The following is a 21,594-nucleotide window of genomic DNA, read 5'->3' as shown; positions in this document are numbered from 1 at the left end:
ATCATTTTGAATATGTCCATATCATCAGGGAAGAAAAAATCCATTAATGAAATAACCTGGTCATTCATTATATTCATGTAGTCAGCTGACCTCATTATTTGGACATAAATTGGGTGAACCTCGACCTGTGCAACTGCAGCAACCCCAGATCATAGCACTTTGGTTTTGTTGAACAATTCTTTTCGTCATTTTAGTCGTTTCTGCTTCGATTTCCTTAGATGTTTTCTCTGCTTGATGCATGCCAATGATTTGACCCTTCTCAAACAGACTAATGACTAACAACTACAGGATGTGTCTTTCCATATGGTTGTTTAATGAGAAGCTACTCATTGTGTCAGTTGGCGCCAGCTGAAAGATAATCCAGGGAATGTTTCCAGGGAAACATTTTAAGAAAGAAAACGTTGGTATAAAATCCATCTGTCTCTCTCCTGTAAACAGATAAACAACTTCAGTAAATCAGTAAAAACAGCCAAATCTGCCCACACATATATAAATACAAATAATACACATACTAATAACAAATAAACAAACTAATGAAGACTGAAAGTGAGAATACATGTTTATTTACACACAACTAAACTGAGAAAGCTTTTTTGAAGATTCCACCTTTCCTATTCCACTCGGTGAAAGTGATGCAAAGTGTCGGATGTTTTAAGGGTGCAGCACAGAGGATGGTTCTCCATTGGACGTCTGAGGACAAGAAGAAGCTCCTGGAAAACAAATAAAAATAATAAATAAATTTCCAAGCAGCTTCATCCCAGACTGAAGAACCCGCAAACCTCCAAAATAAATTCAGACTCCTACTAATGAATGCATGTATAACAGCTGACACTTCTGTATAACAGAGGGAAGAGGGTTCCTTCATACTTGTTACTGTGTGCGCTCTGATGAGGGACATGAGGGAATGGAGGTTGACCTTTTCTGCACTTTCTGTCTGAAGACTTTGGTCAACTAATATTCTGTTCAGTTATACTATTGAAAAGGGTGACATTCGGCAGCAAGGCCCAAAAAAAAACAACCTGGAGAACTTGATCTTGTGATAGCTCGCTGCAGCAATTAAATACTGGACAATATATTCACCCAGTGAAGCATTAAAATGTTAAAATAATCTAGGTTAATTGTAGATTTATGCAACAGCAGCCACATGAAAGAGATTACTTGATTTGGGTTGGACAATATTGAGGAATAACAGATGACTGTGAACCTGGATGCTGTAATTGCTCCCTGTCTGGACTGGCGGCATCATGGCTTGGTCCCAGAGTTTGGTCAGGCTTGTCTTCAGAGATAGACAGCGACATCATTTTTTGCGTTAGATCAGCAATGTTCTGCAAATCACAGGTTTATGTCATTAAAACATGACAGCACCAAATAAACAAACAACAATGAAAATAATTATAAGTACATTCAGATCAATTTAACAAATGTACACAAGCAATCAGACGCGGGATACGTGATCACTAACCATGGGACCAACAGGAGCCTTGTCCATGTTACAGATTGGGAGCCACTTCTCTGTGGAGATTCCCATATCCTCCGCTTCCTTAATCAAGTGTTTGAAGTCCTACCAGTCATGTGTATTTTAATAAAACATGGCAGAATTTCATCTGGTGAGATGAACAAATGCAGTAACTTATATAAATGTTGCAGGTAATTGATGACCTACCTTTAAATCTCCTAACAAGTTATTCTCCAAATCCTTAATGATGGCATCTTTGGATTGAAATAGTTCCTACAGATAGAAAAATACCTTGTAAACTGCAATGGTGCAACGTTCTTTATACTCAACACAAAAAACAACTTTTTTTTTCCTTGACAAACTTATTAGAAAACATCTCCAGAGCTGCTTAGGACATAATGCAACTGGCATTCCCAGATTTAATGGGATGTTTGGTACAGGAGGAAAGGCACTGGGGCCATTGATGAGGCCACGAAATCACACAGCGATGGTGTGATTGTTTGAAATGGGAAGTCGGATATCCCGAGTTCCCTGTAGGGAATTTCAACCAGAGCCTCCACAACCTCAGCAACCACAAACAAACCTCAATTTGTGTCTCATTTAATCAGACATATACACTGTACTGTTCAGTGTCTATCTATGTGGTGTCTGTATTTGTTTCTATTGCTGAAAACAACGTTGTGGTTTCTCAAACACAGTCAAACTACCCTCAGACTAAGGAGGTAAATGGATCGCAGCATCACTGCTGTATGTGGTTGTACAAACTACAGGTTAAATATAAAGCACACAGCTACACATTGCACCTTAATGTTTTTTAAAGCCGTCTGGTCTCCCTGTCCAACAGTGAGCGCCACCCAGAGTTTAAGCTGCTCCTTCTCAAACGTTTCCGTCATGGCCCTTATCTTGTCCTCAGCAAACATAGACTTCAGGCTGCCTCTCTGCTGTATGTTTAGAATGGCCTCGGTCTGCCTCTTCTGCATCTCGTCAAACTTATTCTGAATCTGGATGAAGCGTGAATCACATGTTCAGAGAATGATTAAGGATTAACAAGCAGTTAGAGCAGTTTACCTGTTCATGTCTCAGCTCCAACTGATGATGCTTCAAATACAGGTCGCGTCTCTCCTCGAGTACACGTGCAGATTTCTTTTTGGTCTTCTGTTGGACAGGTTATCAGAGGTTTATGGATTTTTTTTAGTTTTACTTCTCAGTTTCATTTAAATGAATATAACTGGTTTTTGAAGATTAAAAATGAAATGTTTCAGCAGTGGACAGTTGCTACATGTCCAATTAGAATCGTCTAGTAAATGTCTTCAGTGGTTATCAGATAATCTTTTAGCATTTGCTCTTTTATGGTTCCTCTAGAATTTAAGTAGCAATGCACAAATACCAATAAAAATACACATTTGTTGTGATTTGACTTTTTCTAAAAAGCGAAAAAAAATAAAATATGTGATATTGATACAAGGTAGCTGAATGTTTTGCACTGTCTGAAACAGCAGCAAACCTTCCAACTCTTGGCCATGGCTTTTCTCTGGGCAGCTAGCTGCTGCCGGTTCTCTGACAGCTTTTCCTCCATTTCCTGTAGAGTCCCAGTCAGACGTCCTCTCTTCTCTACTGCTGCTGCCAGCTTCCTTGTCAGATTATCCTGTCTCATCTTCAGAGCTTCAAGTTCATTCTGTCGCATGACAACAATAGCAACATGTACCTCATTCAGTTATATCGACATCTTAATTTCTATTGTTTGTACCCTCCAGATGCATTTTGTGCGCCACTATGTCTGACAGTACTATGGTGAGTTGTGACACGTCTTACCTCTAAGGTCTTCTTTTTGGGTAAGTCCTGTGCGTCTAAGATATTTTTGTTCACATTGTCGAAAAACAGCCAAGCCGTCTCATGGTCTAATACAGTATTTGTGGTGCGTCGTTCCATCTCCTCCCTAGTCTCAGTGATTTCAGCTTTTGTTCTTTTCTCGTTCTCCTTTACCATTGAATATCTTTTGTTCAAATATTGTGCGTCGACTTCTATTTAAACGTTAAAAAGTGAGCAATCAGTTTACAAGCAGAGTTTACAACGGCACTCAATTTGACATGAATTCAAACATGCAACACAAGTGTATTTACCTTTAACTTGCTTTTCAAAACTCATATACAAGCCCGCCAATTCATCCTGCTGTTTCTATTAAAAAAAATGGACACGTTTATAGTACAGATGCCGAAAAATAAAATAAGCAACAACTAGAGAATCAAAAAGCGTAAACCTTATTCTGGGCTCACCTGCTGGAGCATTCTAATGTTGACTCTGGCACGAGACCCTTTCTCTTTCTGGTCTAGCTGTAGACAGTGCTTTTTCATCTGAAGCTCCACCTCTGGCTCCCTAAGCTCTTCGTGGATCGTAGAGGCTGTGGCGCTGGCAGCCATCTTTAGTTCAGAAAGCTCATTTTGTTGCGCAGTCTTCAACTGTTTGAGCTTTAGCTCTTGCTCCTGGGAACAGTGGTCAAACATGATGTGGTGTTAAATTTATACACCTATGTAAGTTGATTCTTTTAGATGGAAGTTGTTGTTATTGATCATTATTTTGACTAAATCATAAAATAATTTCGATTAAGCTTTAAAATTTTAAACCCAAAGTTTTGACATGTTTTTTGTTTGTTTGTTTTTTAAATAAAGTTCCAGATAATTAAAAAAAGAACATCTGGTATATAATTATAAAAGTGACACTTGACATATACAGTACTCCTTCTCAGTAAAACAAGTCAAAGTATCAATATATGGATCAACACTGGGTGTCAGATTCACTTTGAGTTTTACGTTGCAGTTGGAGGCTAACTCTGCCTTATTCAAACATGGTGGCACTGAGTTGTGCATTTGACGCCTAGGTAGTGCGCACAAAGCTTACCTCTATTTCAGCTTGGTGTTGTTTCTTAGCCTCCTGTTTCAACTTGAGCGTTTCTCTCATCCTCCCCTTTGCCACCTCCAGGTTTCTCTTGGAGTTTTCGCAGAATCTTTGAGCTTTGTTTGTTTCAATATGAAAGTGCTTCTTCTGCCTCTGCACACTCTCAAGCTCCTTTTGGAGCCTTAAATATTCATCCCACAGCTGCAAGTACAAGATATTTGTATCAAGAACAGTTTTCCCGAAGCTAGAGTGCAGCTTTCACAGCTATGAGTTATCACAACAAAGGTCTGCACTGCAAACCAATATTAAGTATCTGAGGTAATCTGTGGTTTAATCTTGGGTTGTCAATTGGGACAACACAGAGGGGAAGGATTTTTTCCACCACATTCAATTGAGGTGTTTGACAGTGACCTGTCAGACTGACTGCTGTAGACTTGTGTCTTCTCATGTCTTTCAATAGTTGAGTCAGTGATTCACGTGGTGCCACTTGTGGCGCCAAATTGTCCAGGTAATCCAGTTTTTTTTAAGTAAATGTTTTAATTCCCTGTACATTATCAACCCCTGTGTTTATTGTGGATTTGCACCAAAGAAAAGAAAAGCATTGACTCTTACATGAGATAAAATTATTGTGAGGACTACGTTTTTGTTTTTTTTGTTTTTTTCATTATTAGTATTATACTAATAAAATAGTTGCCTTTACATCCAAAGATGCTGAATTGATAAATTACTATCTAGTGGTAATTGGTAGAATCAGCGCACTGTCAGAATGTCTACTCAGGCTGCTACAATTAACCATCGGGCCAGTTCAAGTGATTAAAGTATAATGATATCGATTTTATCCATAATGTTGTGGCTGATCCTGGTATTTTATCTATCAGCTCAGACCTCATCCTTTGTCTTCTCTGGTGCTGAATGCTTGGCCACCACCGCTGGTGACTTTCCAGGTGCGTCCACAACACCGTCCTCAGTCTTGTCTCCCTGGAAAGATAGTGAATAAACTCTGGCACTGAGTTAGTGTCTGCTTGATGCTAAGCTAACACCAAACACAATCTGTTAACTGGATTGCAAATAAATACACACATTTGCATCCAATTATACAACTTAGACTGATACAATTAACCACTTTACTGCTTTTACGTTTTACATGTTGTAAGTCAGTGCACGATAACTTTTAGCTCCGTTAGCCGCTAACGCCAACCTGAGCTTTGGGCATGTCCTCATTAGGCCCATTGTCCTTTTTCTGGTTCTTGCCCTTTCCTTTGGTGTTAGTCTTGGGTGGCTGTGTGGAAAACATTTCAGGAACACGGTTAAACACGGTTTAAAGCTCCAAACATGCGAATGTCTCATTTATTTTTCTAGCTAAATGGCATGCTAGCGGCTAAGCCCAGCGGACATCCGATCAATACTTAAATTGAATATAATAATAATTTTAACCTCTTAACAGTTGTAACATCTGCGAATGAACTCACCATCTTGAAATAATATTCAAACACACACAACACAAACAGATGAAAGTGTAAATGTAGTTGAATTTCAAAAATCAATTAGACTAGTGTTAAATTAAAGGTGTAATAGTCATTGTTATGGCAACCATGTCATGTGATCTGTGATTTAGAAATCATCATCTTCACCTTCATCTTCATCAGTTATCCAGAGGTCTGTAGTCGTAAATAAACCTCAATAAATGATGCTTTCAGTTGGACACATGTAGCAATAATTTGTACTTGTAAAATAATAATAATAATAATAATAATAAGAAGAAGAAGAAGAAGAAGAAGAAGAAGAAGAAGAAAAACGTAAAAGAAGTGGTGCAACAGTGACACAGTGATAAAAACAGGTGGAGTGACCATGACTGTGCAAAGGATCATCTGTTTATTAATTTGTTACTGAAAATAATTTGACCTCAGCAATAGACTGGTAACATGTACAGCGTGTACCTCACCTCTCGCCGAAAATAATTTGACCTCAGCAATAGACTGGCAACCAACATGTCCAGCGTGTACCTCACCTCTGGCCTGATGACAACTGGAATAGGTTCCAGCACCACCCCTGTGATCCTAGTGAGGATAAGCAGTAGTAGAAGATGAGATTAGATGAATTTGACCTCTGAATAAATTGCATTCTTCACTATGATTTGACATAAATTATTTTACCAGAAGAATCTGAGTTCTCATTAAAAACTACAAAAGATTGCCTGAGAGCAAAAAATAAAGCTGTCTGCAAATTTGATTTGGTGTTTTTATATAGCAACATAAATGTTTTGTTACATCTGAATGTGAAATTAAACCAAGAGGGATTGTGATGACATAGCACCACAGGAAAGCATATTTAAATAATGATGACTGAATCCCAGCTTTTCTTTTAGCGTGTTCACTGTTTGGAACTACTGGGATACTTCAATTAGAAAAAAGCAACTGACAAAAGTTATTAGCAGACCAGATGTGCCTTTTCTAATCTGAAATGTGTTCATTTTTCTGTAATGATCACCTGCATCAGTTGTGACAGGGCAAAATCATTTCATTTGTTACAGAAACTTGAAACCATTTTCCCCCATCTAACCAATTCCCAAGGTTAATTACCATGCTCTTTTTTTCTCTCTTTCTGCCTTTGGTTATCACAGCCATCCTAATTTTTATAATAAAATCGCAAGTATTCTGTAGAGTACAGATATTTTTGTACGTTTTATAAAATATATTTTGTGTCAGCAATCATTTTGTAGATTATTAAAAAATAATGACAATATTTTAGAGTTCATTAACATTTAAAGCAGACTTCTTACAGCAAATTCTCACCGAAAAATTAAAGACATTATAAAAAGAGAACCCCATAAAGGCGTAGCATAAGGGCCTGGCAGGGCTAAGATTTCCGTCAAGTTAGTCACACTAGAATAAGAGATTATGCGATTGTGCAAAAATAAAAGCGTGTTTGCTCACGTTTGATCTGACAAGATAAGCCACCCCGTGATTGATCAGAGGACGAATATAAACTGTTTATGTAAGTTAAACTAACATCTAAGATGTTTTCTTACATGCTATTGGCTGGGCAATGAGCATCCTTCCAAGTTATGTACTATTTTATTACAATTGACACATTGTTTGGTATGTTGGGACAAACACGCAGAGCTTCTATGTTTCACGCTCATATTAAAATAATACAAAGAAAGGAAACACACTCTGACACATGACTTTGAGGTTTATATAAAGAGTAATACCATTATAAGGGAAACTATCGCGGCATTTTATTTTGACAAGTACAACCAGAAGTTGTTTCAGCTGCTGTGTATTTATCAGTTAAGAAAACGCTGTTTTTTTCTTCTTCTTTTTTTTTTTTTTTTTTTTTTAAAGGGAAACCAAGGTTGTCGAGGTCTGTTGTGGGGATAGCAGGTGGAAGGTAGGTGTACAATCGTTTTTCCGGATTAGCCAACGAAGTTGAATCAGTGTTGTTGGCTTCGATGTGTGTTTTGTTTAGCAGCTTGTCGTGTAGGCTAGCGGAAATGAAGATGCGACCAAGTGTCAAGTCAAGGCAACTGGTGAAGTACAAGCTAACCAGCTAGCCAGGCTGAAGCTAACGAGGCTAACTATGCCGCCAGCCGGTTCCTGAGAGGAGGCTCCAGAGCCCCGCTATGTTACTGCGTTTGCTCGGTTGCAGTGGTCGTTGCAATGGGTGGTTGATAATAGTTGTCTGTTCACAATAGGACATGCTCATTGTTGCACGTAGTCTTACAAGTACGGTGGCGAGTATTTGCTGTGGACGGCTGCGCGGGTCGGTGGTGCTTTGGCCCCTTTTATCTACACCTTCATACTGGCTCGGTCACAGTATTAAAAAGAAATGTAGTGATCCTCATACTGTATGACAACGCGTGAACCTTTACCAGTTATTCATTGTTTAATTTGCTTTTTAGAAAATCTTACTGCATGATCAGGTATAAGTATTTGCTTGTTTTGTGTTTTTTGCTGTTTTAATGATATCTGCAAGATCAAAGAGCACGATTTATGAACTAGAATAAACCGTATGACAAGGTTTAAAACTTTAACAGCTGTTGTGATTTTATTTCATCAGTATCATTTCCCTAAAATAAAGAATACAAAAGGAGAAGTCCAATACAGAGCAATACGTCCATGTAAAAAAAGTCATTGTTATTTCAGTGCCATGGCATCAAAGCAACAATTTTCTCCCGACCTTTTTATTTCCTGCTGTGGCTTGGCAGTTTATAGTTTTCTTTATGTCTTCTCTTGTTTCCTATTTACAGGCTTCTCTATCTCTGTGGACACTCTCACCACAAGTTTCAGTGTGTATTGCAGCCTTCATTCATAGAATCGATTCATTAGCTTTTACAGCTCCACTGCTGTCTTTATGTCTTTATACTCTCACCAGAGTAAACAGCCACCACGTAGTCTGAAGCACATCTTTACTTGAATCATGAGGGCAGGTAGCAGTAACTACTTGTGTATGGAAACAATTGGAGAAAACGACACAAACAAAATAAGTACACTACAAATCCAGCTTTAAAGGCCATAACACACCATGCCAAGGGTCGGCCGTTCTATGGTGCGGGGCCACCACTGGGCGTTAGTGGCCATTTCAACATCCAACTGCACTGATATTTTCACGATATAATAATCTAGAATAAATAAACCGACCGTAGACAAGCTGGTCAGCAGGATTCTGTTGCTCTTTTGGTTTCTCTGAAGATTTATTTTACTTTCATGTAAAAGCAGAACGTATCTGCTCCCTGGCCACTAGCTACTCTTTGCGCAAGTTCTAGTTTAAAGTGCAGCTTTTTTTTTACTCGGAGACAGGAGACGTAAGGTACTGGTAGTTCTTTGATGTCAGTTTGGTGTGTCCGTACCTTAAGTAATTAAATCTCTGCATAAAGACTGTACTTACCTTAATGGTGAACAAACATGAAGCCACAAAAGAAAAAATAATATGCATTAACAGCTTGAGAGTTTTTTGACTATGGTAAAGTCGGAAGATATTTCGAGAAAGCAGTGGTAACCAGAGAAACCAGTGGAGATGATGTCAAACTCATTTACTGACAGTATTTTAGAGAGAAGTGAATGAGGCGGTGTACCCCAAACAAATACTCACTCGGTCACTGTCTAATAATGTGTGTTCAGATGCAGAAGCTTGTTTTGCGGATTGGAGGTGGTCATTGGGGCACATGAGTCATTGTCGTCTGAAGTATGGTGATATCAATGAAGGGTGTTCTGCTTGCAAACAGTAGAACTCAACCTAACCTTTGACCAAACCTTCCCTAAAAAAATGCATCCATACTCTTGGTCACCTTTGCCGAGGTTAAACTAAACTAATGGTGAACCTGTCAAACTGGAGTCCAGTCACAATGACACGGCCTGTCGTGTATCCCTTTTTGTTTGTGTTTACTCTTGTGTAGAACCTCTGTAGAAGCATTGGCGTCACTGTTTAAAATCACGTTGACATAGTCGACAGGGTTGCATCTGACATTTTCATCATCTCTTAGTTAATCGATTAGTCGTTTGGCCGAGTGTCCTAAGACATGGAGACACATGCTCATCACAGTTTTGGTGGCGTCACATTTCTTATTACTACTCACAAACTGTCTAAAAAGAAAAAGTGTGAAATCAGTGAGTCATTGTCATGCGTCTGAAATATGAATTTTAATGTCTGGCACAGCGGAAGTAAGACACTTCCCATTTCGTCTTTTTATTTCTAACAACAGCAAATGGAAAGACGTTGTTGACGTCACACGAGCTGGTTGAAACATTGACTGACTGTTAGGGCGGATAAGTGGTAAGCTGTATGGGGAATATCTAGTTTTCCTGCACCCTATAATTAGGTTAGATAAGAAACTCCTCATAAAAACATATTACATCGTTTTGTCTTTTTGTGTGGATTTGTTTAAGTCTAGTTCGCCTGAGTTCACTGTGTGCTCCCTCCGAGCCAAGGGCACACTTGTAACTGTACACTGTAAAATAATATGGCCGTTGTGGTGCCCGGCTTCGGTCCACCACAGCGCTGACCTTGGATGAATTCTCAGGAGGCCACACTTTATCCTCACAGTTGTTGTTACAGCTTCACGTTGTTAATTCCTTTCCAAGAGGTGCCGTCTCCTTTGGAGAAAGTTGTCATTAAAGACTTATTTTGTCATAGGTTGGATAAGGTAACATTTACAGTAAACTGCATTTCTTGTTTCTATAAACAACGCACTGATCTTAAACGGTGATAGTGGGAGAAATTCCCCTCAGTTTATCCACTCAAAGCTGTGACATACAAACTATCACTTGCATTTTTTGCTTCATGTCCAGCACCATTGGCACACTGTCAGCTTACATTACAAGGCTGTGTGACAATGTGACTGCTTTGTTTTCTTTATCTCTCTGTGGTGTTCTCAGTAGATCCAAACCACAAGTTTCTTCCTGTCACACAGTCAGAGATAGTACGTGCGTGTCAGCACATCAGGGTGTTACCAAAAATACCACTGAAGATGGGAGGTGACTGGGACCATTGTTTTATTTTGTATTATTCTTAATATCTACTTTGGTATGTTGGCGTAGGATTTAGTGAAAGTCAACACATTTGCAATACACTGATCAGCCGTAGCCTTACGATCACATGTCACTCTTTTGCTACCAAAACATCCCTGAATCTATGAGGCGTGGACTCCTCTCTGATGGTGATATGTGGAACCAAGTCATTGGCATCTGTTTTGTTGTGGATTGGGTTTCTTTGTCCAGCACATCCCACAGATGTTCAATTGTTTTGAGATCTGGGGAATTCGAAGGCCGAGTCAACACCTTGAACTTGTCATTGTGTTCTTCAAATTATTCCTGAAGAATCTTTGCTTTGTGACAGGGTGGGTTATCCTGTAAAAGAAAACATGATTCATCAGACCACTTTCCTCCAATGCCAAGAGGTCCCCATGTGTCCATTGTTGGCTCTTATAACAGTGTGACAGGGGTCAGTGTGGATGGTGTGAGCAGCTGTGGTTACACAGCTACGTGTAAAACAAACTGCGATATAGTGTATGTTGTAACACCTTTGGCATCAGAACCAGCGTCAACTTTGTCAGCAGTTTGAGCTACAGTAGCTCATTGTTTGGATCGGACCACAACCTTTGCTCTCAAATCCGTCCTCTTGGCCATATTTCTTGTTTCAGACTCTGAGAACAAAAGCTTCACTTGCTGCCTAATATACCTCACCTACTGATCGGTGCCATGATAATCAGATAATCTGTGGTTTTCACTTCGCCTGCTAATGGTTATAATGTTATGCCTGATCAGCGTACATGTCCTATTTTGAGTGAGATGACTTCAAACTCACAATACATATAACAGTTTGACTCCTGGAGCTCACCTCCATTCATGGACATAATTAAAGTTGGTCTGAATGCTTTTTCCTATATTTAACAAATCAACACCCTCTTCTTCTTCTTTCAGGTTGCTGTTGGTTGCAGGGTCCTGTGGAGCAGAAGAGCTGTGCCATTCCCCCTTTTGTCCTCTCATGCCCCCCCCCTGTGTGTTCCCCTGTGTGTTAGTGACCCCACACCCCCACCCACCCCATACCTGATCCCTTCTGTCGTGTTGCCACCCCAGCCCGAAGCCCCCCTCTCACCCCATGCTTGGGACAAAGCCAACTCACTGCCAGCCCAATGACTGCCTGGATCGTCCTGCCTGTCAGCCTGTCTGCCTTCTCCATCACAGGAATATGGATAGTGTGAGTCTGCGTCATGTGCGGTGTGACATTTAAACATATGGAGGAACAAGCACAGACTACAGTGTCCTGATGAGAATAGTTGTGTCCTGATAATAGTTTGTGCCATTAGGGACTAGGTGACGTATACGTATTTGACGTTCTCACTTTACGTTATTATTTTTTTTGCAGGTATGCCATGGCTGTGATGAATCACCACGTGTGTCCTGTGGAGAACTGGTATGTGTGTTTTGTTTTGTTTTTCTTGTGGGTGTAAAAATGTAAAAGGGCAGTGGAGAATGAACTGACTCACTGTGTTGCTGCCACAGGTCTTACAATGTAACGTGCACAGAGGAACTGCCCCGACCAGGTTTCCCCAAGACATGCTGCACCATCCAGGACATCCCCCTCATCAGGTCCACACTTTATGTCTTTGTCTCTGCAAAATACAAAAGCTAATTTGTGTCAGTGGAGGCCCTGAGGCATGAATACGTACCTTGTTATGTTGGAGCTCCGTGGTAGCCATTTACCCACGCTTTGCATGAATTGCATTAGTTTAATCAGCATATAAGCCTCTAAGCACGGGCAAGCACAAAAGCACTCTTGTAAACATGCCTCAAGTGACTCAGATGCTTTTTCCATTGTGTCATTTCTAATCTGAGTTTCGTTTTTGTATTTCTGTGGAAAATAACTTTTACATGATAAAAAATCCAAAAGCTTTAGAAAGTTTAGAAAACCGTCTTTAAAATGTGAACGAAAAGTCAGTCCTTCACAGTGATAAACTGTGACTGATGGTTCTAATGACCACGGTCTGTATGCAGCAATATAGATGTGTTTGAGCAGAAGTTATTGTAACATTGAAAACTGTTTTGTTTGTGTTCTACAGTAAATGTGGCTCGTACCCCCCTGAAAGCTGCCTGTTCAGTCTGATCGGCAACGTTGGAGCCTTCATGGGTAAGACCCCGGCTCAGATGAACTGCACGCAGACACACAAACGTCATGAGTCATGGCAACTAAACCTTAAGCTGAACACAATAATACACTTTTAAAGGAATACTGTACGTTTTTTTGGAAGATGTCTTTTTTTTTTACGACACCATTTGGGCTCATTATAGAACGTGTTTCAACCAGTGGAGAGAAAAAAAACAACTGAACAGTCGTACAACCAGTCAGAGCATCAGTTATGTGACGTGTACTTCTCTGAAATGCCTTGAGTCACCTTCAGCTGATTTTTAAAGATATATATATATATGTGTGTGTGTGTGTGGCACCATCGTGGAGTCTAAACAAGGTCCACAGCGCTCAGATGACGTGCGTAATGAATCGACTCCAGACCAGATACTCGCTACTAAAATTAAAATTTTCAGGGTGGGGGGGAGAATTTTGGGCGTAAACGCTGTAACATCTTAAACGTGTCCAGAGTTTCGCACAAAATCTTCCTACCAGCGTCTCCAAAGCTCACTGATAAATAACAACGTGGATTTATGTGCCAGCGCTGGGCGCAGCTGCTTCCTAGAGGCTTGTTGTGTCTGTGAGGTTTCCAGGCAACTAGTAAAGACTCCAGGAAGCTGCACCGCCCCCAGATAAATGATCTCATCAATCACGTGTCGTCGTTTTTACCCTTCTTTTTGTTTCGTGCAAATTAAACACAGATGCGCGTTAATGACAGAGTCATGGTCGTTGTGTTGAGATTCAGTAAAAACAGCATCAAACTTCTAATAAACTGACTAAACTAGATTATGTGCAAATCAACATTTGTTCTTTTCTTCTTTGTGGATAATAATTTTGTAGACGGGGTCATAAAAAGCAAGACAGTATATGACAGGCTTGTAAAAGTCCATCCTCGTATAATTAGTCGAGTGAGTTGAATCTTAATTTCTCTTTGTGGCTCATTAACACAAACACAATTAGACAAAAATAGCTGAGCGGCTAGCTAGGTTAACAGTGTTTAATGTTTGTCCCCGCTCTGTGTGTTATATTAATCCTGCTCGGTGCCCACAGATGTCAGCCACTAGCTACCAAGAGTTATAGAGGGGCTTGAAATAGCCAGTGCTCTCTAATCAATAATGAATAAAGCTTTCCTTCCACTTCCCCCCACTGTCCTTCCTCCATTACTCCTCCACGTCCTGTCGTGTTTTATCACCACTCATTTCTGCCCCAATTTCCCCAATCTACCCTTAATTGCGTCTCTCCTGCCGTTTTCACTATGGCTTCATCATTCATCTAAGATGGATTCGAATTTTCAGCTCATACCCTTTATTTTATTTCCTCATGTTTGTGTGTCTAGACATTTAATGTCTTTTCCCTTTGTCCCGCTAGTATAGAACTGATGTACTTTAATTCAGACGTTAATGTTGGCAGCTTGTAATGTTATTGCATGTTTTACTGCCTTGGTTGTATGTAGTGAAACACGCGGCAACGTTGCAGTTTTACAGTTTTCTAAACAGTGACGCTCAGCCTGCAGAGAAAAGTGCCCCCTCATGCAACCAGAGATGTCAACAGTAGAGAACACAGCCCGTCTGAGACCACGGTCAAACAATCCAGATAGTGTAGCATCAGCAGAATCGGTGGCGCCACTGCCCAACAGCCTTTCTTGTTCAATGAAAATGGACGTCAAGAAGAGGAAATGTCTTTTTTTAAACAGTCGTAAAGAACATGAAGAAAGAAAACACTTTGATTTTTTTATGAACTAGAGGAAAATAACAGTTAATTCTTCTTGTTGATATCGAAAGATTTCTGCAGCTTTTTGTTGGTTGTGTGAATGCAGCTGACGTGTGCGTGTTTCCTCCTCTGTCCTGCAGTGGTGATGGTGTGCTTTCTGCGCTACGCACAGGTGATCGAACACAGCCACAGATGTTGGGTCAACACGAGCGCTCTGGTGTCTGGTTGCACCAACGCCATCGGTCTGGTCATGGTAGGAAACTTCCAGGTAAAGAATGTTTTGAAATCTTTTATTTTGATTGAGCAGGAACTGCATAAAGCAAGGAGTTGAGTCACAGCTGTCCTGACTGCATGTTTCCCGTCTGACAGGTCGATCACGCCAAATCTCTTCACTACGTGGGTGCCGGCGTTGCATTTCCAGCAGGGCTGCTGTTTGTGTGCCTGCAGTGTGTGCTCACCTACCGGGTGGCCGTGACCACCCTCGACTACTGGATGGCACACTTCCGGGTGGCTCTGGCACTCGGAGCCATGGTCTCCCTGGTCCTTAGTATCCTTCACGCACTAGTCAGACAACCCTTTGTGTTGTGCGGATGCAGCAGTTATGTAGCGTACATTATATATGCAGAACACAAGCACAATAGGATTAGGTTTGTCTGACGCCTGGATCTACCAGAGATGCTCCTTAACTTGTCCTCCCCTCAGGCGGCATCTTCTTCATCCACGAGAGTTTCATCCTGCAGCACGCTGCAGCCATCTGCGAGTGGGTCTTCACCGTGGACATCCTGGTCTTCTACGGCACCTTCACCTACGAGTTCGGCACAGTCACCAGCGAGACCTTGATGGCGGGCCTGCAGCAGAGCCACCACGGCTCAGGGGTCATCCTGGGCCCCAGGTCCCGGGGCTCGACAATGGGCGGCGCGACCAAGGGCCTCAAGTCCCCCGGGGGAAGCAGCACATCCACACATCTCAACTGTACCCCAGAGAGCATAGCCATGTTGTAGCTCTGCCCCGCAGCCCAAAGGTCTGCAGTGTGTCTGCAGAGGTGCTTCATGGGCTCCCACAGGAAGGCAAGACGAGAGAGGCAGCATGTGGAGGAAGAGAGCAAGTTCTGATATGTTTAACTATTGAACCAACACCAGGTATTTCCATCAGTAATGCTGTTTTTATCCCCAGTGCCAGTGTGAGCTACTGCAGTTACATTTTGCGCAGTGATGTTGAAAGAAGGGTTGAATGTGTGGAGCCAGTCTGAGAACTGGAGCCATGAATGTTTTTCAAGGTGGCTGTTGATATCCACGGGTGTTGCCTGAATGGGGATGATTTTTTTTTTAAAATAACAGCATCACTGGTGGAAAGATATGGTTCATAAACCAACATCTTTATTTTTTCTCCTCTCAAGACTCCTATCTAATGCTTCGCGCGGCCCACCTGTTTTTTGGCCTTTTGCTTATCTCTGCACGGCACACTTTTTGAATGAGAGAACAACTTACGTTCAATTTTTATTTTCCATTTATGTAGTTGGTAGAAAATACTGAATGTTTGAGAAGTGAACAGTTGTCGTATATTTTACAGGCTGTACGTATGCAGCCTCTTTAATCAATCAAATCCAACTTGTCTGGAAATTACTGGCAAAAATCATTAATTTCACCGGCCAATTTTATTCAGTCTAATGCAAATGATGGTATTTTTAAATTATTTGATAAATAACTGTGTGTGTGTGTGTGTGTGTGTGTGTGTGTGTGTGTGTGTGTGTGTGTGTGTGTGTGTGTGTGTGTGTGTGTGTGTGTGTGTGTGTGTGTGTGTGTGTGTGTGTGTGTGTGTGTGTGTGTGTGTGTGTGTGTGTGTGTGTGTGTGAATACCAAGCCACTGTCATTGTCAAAATAATAATTCACGCGAGCATGGATGGAGGAAAACTGACCCAATCACATTTAGCTGTAAATCAAGTCGTCTCCCTTGCTGTCATTCCATTACCGTCCCACACGTTGCTTGAGCCGACAATTTCCTTGTAACATTTCTATTTCACTCCACCTTTTATTTCTCTGATGTCATGTCAGATGCAATAATTGCCATCGATCATCTGATGATTTACACTCCACTGGAGTAAATAATGCCTTTTTCAGTGTGTCTGAGACATTTAAAGTGACCTACATCTTCAGTAAAAACAAGTAGGAGTTTGAAGGTAAACGCCAACATTTACAGAATAACTTGTCACACGCTGATCTGATTCCAGGCTGGACCCTCGGAAGCCTTATTTGAGTTTAAACAATGGATTTTCTGTTAAATATCAAGTGTTGGGAAACCTTCTCAGTACTTACAATGGAAGCACTCTACAGTGTTACAACCACACAGATGTGTTTTGCCTTTTTTTTATTAATTTTTTTTTTGTATGATTTCGCCATTTCCTCTTAGCTTTACTGTTGTGAATTAGCTCAACACCAGACTGCCGCAGACTACAGCTGACTAATGCCGCCCAGTTTAGGTTACATTCAGATTAAGCAGGTTAAGTCAGCGAGGTATGTTTCAATACACAAAGTATCCTGCCCTCTGTTTGGTGTTACTACATTTTAGTCTGAAACACTGGATGCCAGCAATACACATGTCGTAAAGGTCACGTCGCCTACCTCTTTTATCTTTCTTGGGTTTAATGTTGTTGAAAGCAACACGATTTCCATCTCACACTGGTTTGAAGTATTCAATGTGGTGGTGAACTCCACACGTTTCTGACAGGACAATGGATGTGATGTTACTCAAGCAAAACCATGTGTAAGTTTTCTTTCTGTGCAAATGATTTAACTTCCCATTCTTTGTGGGACTGCAGCAGTTTTCTTGCCAAAAAAAAAAAAAAGACTGGAGTTTTGATTGGTTTTCTGGGTGTCAGCAGTAGGAGTATGAATTGGTATGAGAGCACTGTTTTAGCCTTATCCTTTGTACTGTGCCAGGAGAAGTTGTTTAGATTTTTGGTTTGATTGTGTGTTCTGCTGTAGCCTTTTTCCACCATACTGTAACCAAGTCACGTGATGTGACTCCAAATGGCAGCTTGTATGAGCCCTTACATCATGGTTGGGTTTATTCTGTTACACCATCTACTCTTTACCATAACACCATCTTTCACAAGCCAAATATTATGTTTAAAGGTGGATTTTATAACCATTATAACTGTTATGTTTTCTTTTTGCTTTTTTTGTTGTTTTTTTTCTGTCACAGTGTGCACTTCAGTAAGCTGTCAAATGGTTTGTTTGTTTGTGGGAGAACCCTGTATTACAAAAGGCTGCCTGACCTGTACATGTCTTGAACTCAAGCAACACAGAAACATATGTCTGGTCCAACTTCCTTGGAATTTGGAAAAACATGTATAAGAGCGATGACAAAGGACGCCCGAGAAATCCCTGAAAACAAGTTGACTCCAAATGGGTTTTGTTTCCTTTTATAAATTCTGTAAATATGTATGATTTGTCTATCATTTAGGTATTTTCATTTGACAGAGATTTATATTCAAATATTAAATAAAAATGATAAATTATTAGCAGATGGTTTTTCTTTAACACCAGAAATAACATCTTTGTGTCCTTATAAAATGCAAAATACACTATTTAAAGGTCCAGTATGTAGGATTTTAGTGCCCTCTAGTGGCAGCCAACTGAATACTCATCCCTTTGCATTAAGGAGAAACCATTACGTTCCATGTCACTTCTTAGCTAAGCAGAAAAATGTCAGATTTACATCTTGATAAAACTCTCATTCTAAGCTAAACAAAGGTCCCTTAAAACACGGCCACATGGATTACTGCTGTACTGTGGAGGTGGTTTAAGTCATAATTAAGAGTTGCCATGTGATGTTGATGCATCAGAACCAAATCAGACTATTCTGGTTTAGTGATTAATGCGTCTTCTGTCTTCAGAGGAGAGGGAATGCTATCTTAAATATCAAAACAACATCTCGGGACTAGCTGCAGAAGGGATCTCCACCCCTTCCCCCACAGAGGTCAGCTAAGTCTGCAAGAAGAGTACTCACACAGCGTAATCAGTTGTATAATGTCTTCTGTGGTTAACAGAGGGTCTTTGTTAAGTCTGGAAAAAAATTATTCCATTGGAGACAGCGGATGTTTAGGGAGCCTGTGTTCCAGTGGGAGTGTGGAGTTTGCAGTATGTGGGTATTTACCAGGCAAAGAGGGGATAACATAAAAATGCATAATGTAAAATAACAGGGGACTGATAAGTCAAATTATCTCGGCCTGTGCTTTATATACTTCATGTTTTAGGACAGTATTGTTGCTCAACCCCTGTGTGACATTTCCCCTCTCTCATCCCATCACTTCCTGTCTCTCTCCACAACAAAGTATCACAATAAAGGCACAAACCTGCCCAAAAATAACTGAAAACAAACAAAACAACACTTAGACAGTTGCAGGAGTAGGCTTTAAAATGAACATGCTCAGTGGAATACAGATGTCATTTTCTGTACAAATATAATCCATAATGTCCATGTCAGCTACTACTTATGTCTGAATCTGTCCATACAAATTAAGTTGCCAAACAAAAGCATCCAGATTGAAAAAAAAAAAAAAATGCAGAAAGAAAACAGTTTTCATAAATATTTCATATTAATTGAGAAAGATGCAGCTGGTTTTGTACATTTTAAGCTCATACATTTATATAAAATGGAATCAAGAGACTACGTGCTTTAGGGTGCAACTGTCCACAGCATCCTGAAATGTTTTCATCCTAGCTAAAGTAACAAAATAAGATTTTATATGTCTTTTGTGCTGCATTCACACCATATCAAATGAAGTTGAGAAAAACCTTCATTGTTGTAGCCACACATTACAATAGTTACCCTCATTTCTAGCCATGAAACTACACCAGATAAACAGACATTAGGCCTGAATTTGTTATTTCTAAGAGTGGATCTTATTTAAATGTGATGCTGGCCTTGTGGCTATTTACCAGCATTTCCTGACAGTTTTGTTATCTTGCTTAGGAAACACTATAGATGCCAGATATTCCTAATATACTGTATAATATATATGTATATATATATATATTTAAATATATATTTTTCGCCTGCAGCGAAGACTATAGTCTCAACACGTGGGGTTGGTGCTCTGCTCAGTGAGCTAAACAACGCCCCATATAATATTTCTTACTTGTTGCCCTCCCCATGGTTAAAATGATGTTCTGCTCATAATGGTGAGAATGCAGCTTTACACATTTCGTCAAACTTTTTTTAATTTTTTTTTTTTTTATAATTTTCACTAAAAAGTCACAAACTTGCACCACAGAACCGTTGTGTCATGTGTACATGGCTCCATGTAGATCCTCCAGTCGGTTCTCCCTCTGTTTTCTTCTCTCCTACATGACAGAAAAATAAACAACTATTCAGCTGAAGCACCACTGAAGAAGAAGAGGAACAACCGAAACGATCCGTATCTAAACACTCACCTTGTCTTTTTTAAACTCCTCGTACTCGGGATTGTCAGTGGGTAATTCAAGTCGGCAGAGCGGACAGGAGTTGGTCTACGAAGGAAAAAATGTGAAAGACTCAATAGATTTTTCAAGTAGTCACTCAAACTTATCTCACATTTGCGAGACTTACCTTCCCCAACCAGGGGAGTATGCATCCTGAATGGAAAAGGTGTTTGCAAGGCATTTCACGAACAGTCTCTTGTTCCTCAAACTCCAGCAAACACACAGGACACTTGAGGCCTTTGTCTGTGAGAACACATTAAATCTCCTCATGGGTCATCTTCGTATTGACGCATATCTGATCCCTGCCTGTTCGTAGTTTTCATTTCTTCCCCTACATTTGCTAGACAATCATCAAACAAGTTTTGCTACAGTAAATGTCGCTCACCTGCTTGTTCTGGAGAAATGATGACCACAGTGAGGGTCTGGACAGCAGTTTTGGCAGCTGGAGGAGGAAGCCGCTGGTCCCAGTCAGATAAGTCAAACACCCCAGAGTCGATCAAGTCCAGTCCTTGCATTAAAGACCTTTGCACAAAGACCAACAGTCAGTCAGAGCGCCACACGCCACTGACCAAAGTCAAACATTATATTGAGGATCATTTATGCTTAGTCTCACCTGGCCAGTTCAAGCAGTGCATTCTGGCGATACTGTTCCTCTGGGTTGGTGGGCTCACAGTTGTGTTCATCAAAGTAGGATGCCATTTTGGTCCAGCCTCCGGTTGTGTCCTCTCTGCATCAAGATACCTGCAAACAGGTGGATGTTTACAGTTCACTAATTTGTCCAAAAACTAAATCCGCACCTAACTGACAGCAATAATTAGTTTACTGTCACTACAGGAAATATGTAGAAAAATGTGACACTTCTTCATGAAACAGAAAACACGCACACCACAGCGACACGACTGTATGTATTATTCATATAAATTATATTTCATATTCATGAATAGATATAATAAACTATTGAAAATTTCAACTTAACTCCCAGGAGCGAATCGTTACAACATACAACACAACAACACGAACTGAAACGGTTTGTTGCCATTTCATTTTAAAAGCTTTAAAACTTTATTAGTTTTAGTTAGTTAATTAGTTAATTAGTGACGGCAAGCACAAAGCAACGAGCATAACCTCGAAAGTTTCACAGATGAAATAATATTTTAACACTTACGGTTACGGGTGAAGTCCCGACACTAGATTTTCTTGAGGTTGTACAAATAAAACACCTCCCGCACAATGTATAAAAGCAACAAGTGACGTTAATTCATGGCAAATTATCGACTCATTTCCATGGACTTACCTGAAACATCAGCAATAAACAATTGTCATTCTTCCGGGTCTAACGATCCTGGTCACGTGCTACGTCGCGGTCCAATCCAGTAGGAACTCTTCTTCTTTGTCTAAAGGTTTCACTAGATTGTTGCACTACCGCCATCACATGGTAGAGGGTGCGTACCG

The 21,594-nt window shown here is 40.4% G+C and overlaps 3 protein-coding genes across 6 annotated transcripts; 1 reads left to right on the top strand and 2 right to left on the bottom strand.

Annotated features, from left to right (window-relative positions):
* Positions 1-541: 541 nt before the first annotated feature.
* LOC125012462 (dynein regulatory complex subunit 4-like) lies at positions 542-5,940 on the bottom strand. 3 transcript variants are annotated; one of them, XM_047592432.1, is made up of 14 exons: positions 5,818-5,940; positions 5,547-5,627; positions 5,234-5,326; positions 4,352-4,549; positions 3,730-3,936; positions 3,577-3,631; positions 3,269-3,477; positions 2,961-3,131; positions 2,525-2,611; positions 2,260-2,457; positions 1,664-1,729; positions 1,463-1,561; positions 1,205-1,325; positions 542-710 (listed from the first exon to the last, which is right to left on the bottom strand). In XM_047592432.1, the coding sequence occupies exons 1-14, from the start codon at positions 5,818-5,820 to the stop codon at positions 652-654; spliced, it is 1,647 nt and encodes a 548-aa protein (XP_047448388.1). In that variant the 5' UTR covers positions 5,821-5,940; the 3' UTR covers positions 542-651. The 3 variants fall into 3 exon arrangements, with proteins under 3 accessions (XP_047448388.1, XP_047448389.1, XP_047448390.1); XM_047592433.1 differs by having other exon boundaries at positions 1,463-1,540; XM_047592434.1 differs by lacking the exon at positions 2,260-2,457.
* A 1,751-nt stretch (positions 5,941-7,691) lies between these two features.
* Positions 7,692-18,200, top strand: LOC125011787 (transmembrane protein 150A-like). The gene is made up of 8 exons (XM_047591120.1): positions 7,692-7,738; positions 11,767-12,043; positions 12,212-12,259; positions 12,349-12,435; positions 12,906-12,973; positions 14,821-14,948; positions 15,050-15,227; positions 15,383-18,200. Exons 2-8 carry the CDS (start codon positions 11,979-11,981, stop codon positions 15,679-15,681), a joined length of 873 nt encoding a protein of 290 aa, XP_047447076.1. The 5' UTR covers positions 7,692-7,738; positions 11,767-11,978; the 3' UTR covers positions 15,682-18,200.
* Positions 18,201-19,073: 873 nt separating this feature from the next.
* Positions 19,074-21,593, bottom strand: rnf181 (ring finger protein 181). 2 transcript variants are annotated; one of them, XM_047591121.1, is made up of 6 exons: positions 21,437-21,593; positions 20,756-20,883; positions 20,528-20,664; positions 20,270-20,385; positions 20,116-20,190; positions 19,074-20,025 (listed from the first exon to the last, which is right to left on the bottom strand). In XM_047591121.1, exons 2-6 carry the CDS (start codon positions 20,839-20,841, stop codon positions 19,966-19,968), a joined length of 474 nt encoding a protein of 157 aa, XP_047447077.1. In that variant the 5' UTR covers positions 20,842-20,883; positions 21,437-21,593; the 3' UTR covers positions 19,074-19,965. The 2 variants fall into 2 exon arrangements, with proteins under 2 accessions (XP_047447077.1, XP_047447078.1); XM_047591122.1 differs by having other exon boundaries at positions 21,308-21,450.
* Position 21,594: the final 1 nt, after the last annotated feature.

This window comes from Mugil cephalus, chromosome 8 (genome assembly GCF_022458985.1).
Source record: "Mugil cephalus isolate CIBA_MC_2020 chromosome 8, CIBA_Mcephalus_1.1, whole genome shotgun sequence".
Classification (NCBI taxonomy): Eukaryota; Metazoa; Chordata; class Actinopteri; order Mugiliformes; family Mugilidae; genus Mugil; species Mugil cephalus.
This window is presented reverse-complemented; position numbering and strand designations above follow the sequence as displayed.